At 45.6% G+C, this 9,623-nt stretch overlaps 1 protein-coding gene across 1 annotated transcript in view; it reads left to right on the top strand.

Annotated features, from left to right (window-relative positions):
• Positions 1-9,623, top strand: part of JAG1 (jagged canonical Notch ligand 1) — a 35,368-nt gene continuing 25,745 nt past the window's right edge. Inside the window, exons 1-2 of the mRNA XM_027748003.2 lie at positions 1-327; positions 1,181-1,486. Coding sequence (XP_027603804.1) covers positions 250-327; positions 1,181-1,486 — 384 coding nt within the window. The 5' untranslated portion in view covers positions 1-249. The remainder of the gene's footprint in view (positions 328-1,180; positions 1,487-9,623) is intronic.

Raw genomic sequence — 9,623 nt, 5'->3', positions numbered from 1 at the left:
TTGAAGAGCGGGGCGCTATTGAAAGCGCTTGAAAAGCGGCGTTGTCCGGCGCGGGTGCGCCGCGGTATATTAGAGCGGGGCGGCGGCGGCGGCAGCAGCAGCGGCGGCGGCGCCTCCTCCTCCTCCACCTCCTCCTTCTCCTCCTCCTCCCTCCTGGCCCTCCCCGTCCCGTCCCGACCCGGAGCGAGCGGCGGCGGCGGCGGCCCTGCAGGCGGGCGGGCGGGCAGCGCGGCGGCGGCGGCGGGCGGCATGCGTGCGCCCCGGCGGGCAGCCGCGGCGGCGTGCTCCATCCTCACCCTCACCCTGCTCCTGGCGCTGCGGGACAAGGTACGTACCTGGGCAGCCCCGGGAATTCTGCCGCTTCTCAGGAGTGCTTGCGGGATTCGGGTTTTGGGAAGCCCGGACGGGGCGCTCCTTGCGGAGTGACTCCGGCCGGAGCGGAGCTGCTGCTGCCCCGTAACTTCTCTGCAGGAGCGCGCCTTGCAGCGAGGCTTAATTCCGCGGGAATAAGAAATGCGATTACTGCATTTTTATTTTTTTTTTTTTTACCTCCGAAATTACTTATTTCACCCCCCTTTTTTTATCCTTTTTCAATTTATTTTTTTTTTATTTTTATTTTTAATGAGCCTAATTGCAGCACTGCTGGGCTGACTAATGAGCGGGGTCTGAGTCTCAGCTGGGCAGCTCCGGCTCAGCTGCACCCCGAAGGAGCAGAGGGTTTGCTCGGTTGCCTTTCCAGGGTGTGCATTAGCTACATCGTTTTGTTGGGTTTGCCCTCGCGTATGCACCCTTGGCTTGGTTTAATTTTATTTCCTAACGATTTGGAAGCCTTCCTCACGCTGGGTTGTTTTTTTTTTTCGGAGTTGGCACTTGAGGTTCTTTTTTAGCATTAATGGCGTTATTTAGTTGGGATGATTTATGAGCCCTTCTGATAGGGAAAAGCTTGGAGTGGTTGGCTTTGTTTTATTTTTAATGTTACGTGTGTAGTTCTTGAAAGCACACTTAAAATTATTTTCTCCTATCTGTAGAATTGTTGTAGATTGAGTCTGGAGAAAAAAGTGAGGTAACTGTCTGTTTCTTGTTTCTCTTTTTTTTTTTTTTTTTTTTTTTTTTTTTTTTTTTTTTTTTTTTTTTTTTTTTTGCTTTTTTTTCCCCTCCGGTTGTTTCTTGGGATTAACAGGTGACTTTAGCGTCGGGACAGTTCGAGTTGGAGATCTTATCCATGCAAAATGTGAATGGTGAACTGCAAAATGGAAATTGCTGCGATGGCACCCGAAACCCAGGAGATAAAAAATGCACCAGAGATGAGTGTGACACCTACTTTAAAGTTTGCCTGAAGGAGTATCAATCGCGGGTCACTGCTGGCGGTCCTTGCAGCTTCGGATCCAAATCCACTCCCGTCATCGGAGGGAATACCTTCAATTTAAAGTACAACCGGAATAATGAAAAGAACCGGATCGTTATCCCTTTCAGCTTCGCCTGGCCGGTGAGTTGCGTGGCCTGCTCTGGCTCTGCCTCTGTTGGACGGTGGTCTTTGAGATGTCCTTAGTGTGCTGAGCTCTAACTCCTTGTGCCAGGGGAAGAGGGACCGGGATTGGGGAGGGAGAAGGCATCTTGGCAAGAGCGTCGGGAATCCGCAGCACAGAAATGAGTAAAATGTAGTGGTGTTTTTGTTTTTGTTCCCCGGGGCTCACAATGCACAGCCTGTTAAATTTGAAAGTCAGATGTGCAGCGAGGGGGATCTAAATGGGTCAGGGAAGCAAACCCAGTATCTCTGCACTTTACAGCATGAATAAGTCTCTTGAGATTTAGAAGGTCAGAAGTTCATTTTTTTCTTTTTTTTTTTTTTTTTTTCTTAACCAGTAAAGTTTTGGGCTTAAGCCATAAGAGCAGTGGGTTAGGGGCTGTAGAGGGATCCCGTGTGAAAAGTGTGTCATAGCTGGCCTCCTTCCCTGGAGCGTCTTTGGGAAGGCTTCCTGCTTCTCCCAAGGGGAAATCTCCCTGCGCTGCTCGGTGTGGATGGGAGCTGCTGGAGCTGCTCTTGGTGAAGTAGTTGCCAGCTTCCCTGGGAAGCTGGCTGTGTTTTGAGGGACTTGCAGGCTCCAGGAGGTAAAGACTGAGAAAAGCCTGGCCTCAGCTTTTGGTCCACAGCACACCTTTGCTGGCTACCTGCCTCTGTGGTCCATGGGTTCTGCTTCCCTCTAGTTGTGTGCAAAACTCCGTGGCTCAAGGAGGTGGGGCTCTTTGCCGGGCACTTTTCCAGTGTTGTCCACTCTAGTAAACGCTGGTCAGCCCTGTAGAGCAGAGAGATGGAGGATGGGTGACCCAGTCCTTCTCCAGCGATCCTACTTTACTTTTGGCTGTGGAAGGAACGCTCACTTAGGCATCAGTGCTGCCTGTTTCTTTTGGGTGCTCAGGAGGGTTGAATCTCTGATGGTCAGCTCTGCAGAGGAGCCCTCAACTCCCCGCACAGAAAGCGAGGACCATCTTTCCAAAATGGCCATCAGCTGGGACAGAGACACACATGCAGGCTCCGGGGACGTGGGATTTGTGGCCATGGAAGAGTGCCATGGCCTGGGATGGCAGGAGGTGCCCTGTTTTCGTGCCCAGCGGGCGAGCAAAAACTGAGGGTGACTGATCCGGGGGGGGGGTCCTGTGCACAACAGCAGTCTGGCTTTTGAGGTGTCTCTGCGGTGCAAACGCTGAAAGCTCTCAAATTTGTGCTCCTAAAACTTTTAATATTTAGAGATCACCTAGGAAACCAAACTGTTTCCCCCCACACACCCCTTCTCCAAAGGCGCTGAGCAGACAGTTTCCCACCGACTGCCTTGGGATATGTTGATGCTCAGCAGTTTTGTAAATCCAGTCATCCTAACCTAGATGCCTAAGGTCATTTTTGCGAGGGGAGGAGGGCCCTTCCCTGCACCAGGGGAGGGGTGAATCTTGTTTCCTATCCTCTGCCACTATCCCTGCTGCCGAGGTGGACTCTCCAATCCCTCCAAAGCTTGGTTCTTCCTAGGATAAGGGCTGGTTGCTGGGAGAGTCTAGACTTTTTTTTTGGGGGGGGGGGATGGGAAAGCCCGCCCCAAAAGCATTCCTGCTCCAGTTGTGGTGTAGACACCCACTTTGTAGTCCTGCTGCCAAGTGCTGCAGGCAGCCATGTGTTCTTGAAGTGTCCTGTGCTGCCTCCTACCTGCCTCCTCTGTCAGTTGTGACTTCTGGAATATCGAGGGCTGAAGAGGCACAAGGGAGAAATTAAGTCTCCGTTTTTAAGGAGATAGGATTACAAAGTACAATAGCCGAGTTAACAAAAGTATTCTCTGTTGGAAGTACAAGTCCTTCCTTTCTTTCTCTTTCTTTTTTTTTCTGAACGTGAAATGAGATAAAACTGTTATCAAATATGCCATCAAAGGGATAAAGGGCTTTGTAAAAATCTGAGGTATTTGAAGCTCTGCCAATGGCTGTAGTGCTTGTGTTGCAGATTTTTGACTTTTTTTCTGAAAAGTCAGGTACATCAAGGATTTTTTTTTTTTAACTAACCCCCTTCTCTGCTCCCAGTAATTCGAGTGCCCTGAATCTGAAGATATGTGTATAAAAATGGTGTGAAAATCGAACGTGTTGCTTCCAACAACCCCTCTCTTCATAGGGCTGGGAAGGGAAATCTGTGTGTAGAGGGTGGGTCTGGGGGGGTGGTGACCCTGGGAGAAGTTTCCTAAGCTTGTCTGCATCTTAGTAAAAGAAATGCTTCTATTGTCCTGCTGAGTCTAATTCAGCACTGGAATCCTGGAGCAGCAGCAGCAGCAAAACCCCAGTGCAGCCTTCGAAACGTGTAAAACTCAACAACTTCAGACACCCTATTCCAAAAATTCCAGGCTTATGAACCAAACTCTTGCTTATTCCCATGCAGAAATGCACTTTTTGAGACTCTGATGAGAGTCTGTTTGCAATTATCAACCTTGCCTTCCCAGCTTTAGCTTCCACAGGACACAGCTTTTATGCTGGCCATTGTGACTTCCAAATGGCATTTGAACAAAAGAATATCTAATGTGGCAAAGCTCTTATTTGTCCTAAAATTGTGTACACAAATCACTTGAGGCGTTTTCAAAGCCGTAAGGATAAAGTAGGAAACTTAATTAGCCAGCTCTAATCTGATGGTGAAATTTCAGAACGTAAAAAAGAAAATTTCTTTAGGTGGGTGAATACTGTGGACTTTAGTAAAAGCTTGAGGTTAGCATTGCATCTGTCCATGTGGCTAATCATGAGAGATGGCTTTGAATACATTCAGCTGAAAATTGCAGTAAAGGTAATAAGACCAAGACCAAAATGTTAATCATATTGCTCTTGAAAATTCATGCCCATCTCTGAATATTTATTGTTTGTGTTCTGCTCTCTGAGGGAGCCTTTTCTTGGATGTTCCAGCTTGAGTCAGTAACATCAAGAAGTCTTGTTGCCTTGACTACTTTAAAAAAAAAAAAATACTTACAAAACCCTCTTCCCATGTCAAGCTGCCCCCTTATGCTGTTTGTGAAAAATAGGTGTATTGCATTAGAGGCCTTTATTCATCATGTAGGAGAGGAAGGAGAGAGAATGGGCTGCTTTAACTGTATTGTTAGAGTGGGCTTGTAGTTGTAATGTAGATTTGAAGTGTCAGAGTCTTATTAATAACTTATGTGGTTTGCTCTTGTCAGTTTTGATATGTGCCCCTGTGAGTAATGGGTGTGGAGATGGTGGGCCATGAATTAATTTAAGTGATGGGAGGTTTGAGGAAGTTGCTAGGAAACAGGGCAGCAGAGCAGCATAAAGGAACTGGAGTGGATCAAAAAGCTGCCCCTGCAGTAGCTGGTAATTCTTCCAGTAAATTGAAACAATAGTGATGATGATTTAAAAAAAAAAATAAAATGGACTTAGGCTTCCTCCGTGCGTTCATTTTGAGACTTCACTGACTTTCTTGACAGGCAAGCTTGGCTTTATGAAGCCATATAAAAAAGCATGGAACAAAAGAATTTCCATGTTCCACTTGTCAAAGTCTGTCTCAACAAGTTTTGTTTCGTGGCAGACACATGTTCTTCTCTGACATCAATCAAATCTCCTGGCTTTCTTAAAGAACCCAAAGCGTGATGTGTGCTGTACCTTAAGGGAGCTGAGCATCAATTAACTAAGCAAAACTTAGCACCAAACTTTGCTTTTATGTAAAGAAAGATCTTTTGGGGGTTTGGCGAGACTGTGAGTAAGAAGGTCAAACTTGGCAATTCCTTTGGTATGCATAGCTCCAATTTCAAACAGCTTGTTTATCCTGAAATTATGATCCTTGTAATTATTTAATATCGGGGCCAATTGTACCAACACACCAGGAAACAACTGAGGTGGAAAAAAACCCTCCAGCACCTAAAGGAGTTTAGCATAAAACACAATTAAAAAGAGTTTTGAATGTCTTGTTTCAACCTTATGCTAAAAAATACAATAGTCAGCCTTTCCCCTTTTTAATGACAAACCTTAGTGCTGCTGGTTCCTGAAGATGTAAAATATGTTTTCTGGGTAGGCATTGTTTTTTCTGGCTAGAAAGACATGATGAAAGAGCTTTAGTATTTTTTAAGCTTTGTGAACTTTTTCCCCCTGTCTTGATAGAAGAGGCTTCCAAAATACTAATCTGCAGCTGATATTAAAGTAACAGGCTTTTGAATCTGAGAGAAAAATATCACTTCATTCAGCTTCTTTTTTTTTTTTTCCCCTTTTCAACCCAGTATGTCACAGTCATAAGAATAAAATTTGGAGTTTGATTTTGTTTTTCTCTTCCTCCAGCTAACTTTTTGAAAACTTGTAGAAGCAAGTGGTAGATATTGTTGGAGCTTTTCTTGAAGAATTCATGATAAGTCATCTTGGAGCATGGGCAGATCAGAAGAAATTTTTATAATAACAAAATGCATATTAATCAAATCCACACTCTGTCATTTATTGCTGAATTAATAATTTAAGATTAAATCTTCAGCACTCAAAGTGCAGTGTTTTGCCTAGGATTACTATCCAGCACAGAGCTGGGAGTATTAAGTGACATCTGAAGCATAATTAGCATCACAAGGCTGTTTTTTCCCAGGACTGCAGAGAAGTGATGCATCCATTCGGAGTTTTTGGGCTTCTTACGTGTTCTTGGGAGTTATTTATGTTCCAGCCAGTTCAGAACTTCATCTCCCTGGTAAATCCATTTGACTATATTACCATAATATGTCTAAAAATAAATCCTCATCCTGCCTGCTCCCAGAATTTTTGTTCTCGTTAGAATTAAGGCCTGCTCCAGTTTAACTTCAGTGGCAGCTGGATTGGGCCTGGCACTGAGGCTTATTCCTAAACTTTCTCAGACTACATACATCCAGCACTGTCAGCTTGTTTATGCAGCTGGAAGTCAGTGTGTCTCAAAGTGAATTGCATAAAATTGGTGCTTTATGCCTGAAGTTCTAGTTCAGCCCAGGGAACACACTGCTTCACTGTGGGCTGGAGGCTGGAATAGAAGTCAGCTGGTTCTGAAGCTGGGGAAGTTGGATCTGAGCTGTTTATCCCAACTTCAGTTCTTAATGGAGTTCTGATGCCCTGCAAAACGAGAGTCCTTAAGGTACAGTTCTGAAAAGGATTTCTCTGTAGATAAAGTATCCCTGTAGATAATACAAATGGCAGGATTGGTTTTGAAACTGAAACTAAACTTGCCTTTGAATTTCTGTTGATGAGTAGAAGTTTAATGGACTCAGTTCTAATAATTTAATTGGTGACCCATATGCCTTAACACAGGGAAAGATATCAAAACTAGAAGCTGTTGAGTTCGTGTCTTGTTAGTCTGTGGAGCTCATGGTTCTGTGGTCACTGCTCTGCAGCATAAATTACACCCATTATTCTTGTAGTGTTCAGAAGAAACTGCAAAAAGTGGATAGAAGTGGTTAAAGTGGTTTGTAAATAGTCAAACATCCAGAGTCCTTCACCAGCTCGACCCAGTTCTTAGGCACTTAGGTAAATAAGTAGAAAGGCTTCTTGTTCAGGCTTGCTCCATGTGAACCTGACTGTTTTGCTTGGCTGGCTACTAGGTATTCTCTCTATTAACCTTGCCACCCTTTTGTAACTGGTGCATTTAATTATCAGTGGGATGCTTTAAACAGGTAGGGGGACTGATAAGAGCAGGTAATCTGCTTGTTGGGGAAGCTTGAAAGCAACCATTGACATTTTGGCCTATCTGTTGCTCTTTGACAAGTGGGGCTCCGTGAGAAAATAACTCTGTAACTAGATAAGGTGCTGATTAAAATGCTGCTCTAGTATGAAGCACCCTGGTAGCTGAGATCACTTAAAATCATTAATTTAAAAAGAAAGGAAAAAAAAAAAGCTGCTATACTTTTTTTTTCTTTTCTTTTTTTTTTTTTTTTTTAAAGGAGGGGAGGAGGGAGGACCCCAAGTCTCCCCCCCCCCCCTCTGCCCCAGTACATTGTTCCATTAATGCCATGCTAGTTTTATGATTGGAATACATTGTAGTCCGGCCACCCAGACAGAGGCATTGACTGCTAATATTAACCAAGAACAATAGAGTGGCCATACTGACTGCAGTGAGGATTACAGAACATAATGGGGCCTATCCAAAAATAATGCTAATACAGGACAAGCAACAGGAAGCAGCAGTAGACTCAGCATTGCTCGGCTCCCAGACAAACCATGGACTTACTTCACACAATGGCAACTTCAGCACATTATGTATTCACAGGATACTCATTATTCCAGCAGGCTTGCCAGATCAGAGATCAGCCTGGTTTACTGGATGCTTAAGCGTATGCATAGTTTGGATAGCGGTACTTTTGTGTCCTTCATCATCTGGCAGGAGGGTGGCAGTTGTATTGCAGTGAAGGTCTTGACTTCATTTACTGCCTTGGCACAAGCCAAGGCAGGATGGGGGGGAAGAATCTCTCCTGGAAGCCGCTGCTATAGTTAAATTTGTTTTCATGTCTTCTCCTTTACGTGGCACTGACAGCACTGAAGGAAGGCTAAAGGAGCTGTGTTGTTGTGTGGGCATATTCTGATGAGGCTCTTGGCCGGGCTGCCTGCTCGGGGTTCAGCTGAGCTCTTGGCCATGACATTGCCGTGGCTTAGGCTGGGTTTATGTAGGCAGAGTCTGGAGAGTAACAGCTTTGTAGGGTGTTGCCTTGTCCTTACGTAGGTTGTCCCAAAGAGGAGCTTCCTGATGATGTTCCACTTGACAAAAGGTTAAGAGGGTTAGGTTGGTTTTCTTCCTTTTCCAAAATATGTTTTGTTGCTACTCTTCTGAAACTCTGGGTGTCTGTGTGTCTTTTGTTTAAAAGCGTCCCATCTGGAACCCAAAGCCTTGGGTGTTCGGGGGCTTTTTTTCCCGTGTCATCTGGATGGTTCACATGTCATCTGGATGAGGAACCAGTTGCCTTTTAACTCCTTTGAAGGAACATTGAGTTGTCCAAGTTTGTGGTGTGGCGCTGTGATGTGTCTGTGGAGCGTCATCATAACTTCTCACAGTGTGACAGAGGTACCCAGTGAAAGTCCTGCTGATGTTTAGAGGAAGTGGGTTTGTGACTGGCTTTAACCCTGCTCAGAGATGCCCCTGGGCACTTTGGAACGTGCCTCAGTTTCCCTCTTCCCTCTCCCACCCCCTTCCAGCTGTAGGGAGGAGGTTGCCAGCCCTCTTGGCAGTGAGCTGTGTCCTGCTGTGACAGTGCCCTGGCCGTCCCTGGGATGCAGACAGGGCGTGAGCACCTTCTCAAACTGCTCTTCACAGCTGTGCACGGCTGGCAGAGCGTGAGGAGAACCTTACTGGGCTTAACCTGCTCTCCTTGTTTGGCAGAGGAGGAGCAGGCGCAGCGCTCTGGATGCAAACTTCCCACTGCATTTGTCTAGTCATGGTTTCACATGCTCAGCAAAGCTTTTGCATGCTCTAACCACAAGGAGAGGAGGGAAAGAAGTTGGACTAGTTGCAACCTCTTTGGAAAAGGAGGCAGTCCTTTCACTAAGTGCTGGATGTTTTAATCTATCCCTGGCCCTCTGACTCGCAGAGAGCCTTTAGAAGCCAAAGTACAAAAGCACCTCTTTTGGGTGGATGTCTGGATGAGGGGAGGGAAGAAGGTAATCAAGCAGAGAGCTTTAAACACCACCTGCTTACCAGGAGCTGCCAGCATTTCATTTAAATAACCAGCAAAGAGGTTGCACTGCCCTTTCAGACCCTTAAAAGGGACGGTTTCTGATGGATTTCAGGGTCTTCACAGTTTTTTGGGGGTTGTGTTATCAGTGGATCAAGACTAAATCGTGGTGTCTTGTCATTGAGGAAAATAACTCTTACACATTGGTGCTTACTTTGTTTTTTGGAGTATGCACTTGACCGTTTCCATCCTCTCCTACCTTAACTCACAGGAGTTTTGCTGCCTTTCAGTCCTCTGGGCTGATCAGACTGTGGATGTTCTGCAAAGTGTACAAACTGACTGTTCCTTTCAAGCTGCCTTTCAGTCCTCTGGGCTGATCAGACTGTGGATGTTCTGCAAAGTGTACAAACTGACTGTTCCTTTCAAGCTGCCTTTCCTCTCCAGCCACAATCCCTGCCTTCTGGTCAAGCTCAGGTTTACAGTGGCTAATTGGGT

This window comes from Pipra filicauda, unplaced genomic scaffold, assembly GCF_003945595.2.
Source record: "Pipra filicauda isolate LSUMZ 115617 unplaced genomic scaffold, ASM394559v2 scaffold77_size3566232_pilon, whole genome shotgun sequence".
NCBI classification, from domain to species: Eukaryota; Metazoa; Chordata; class Aves; order Passeriformes; family Pipridae; genus Pipra; species Pipra filicauda.
This window is presented reverse-complemented; position numbering and strand designations above follow the sequence as displayed.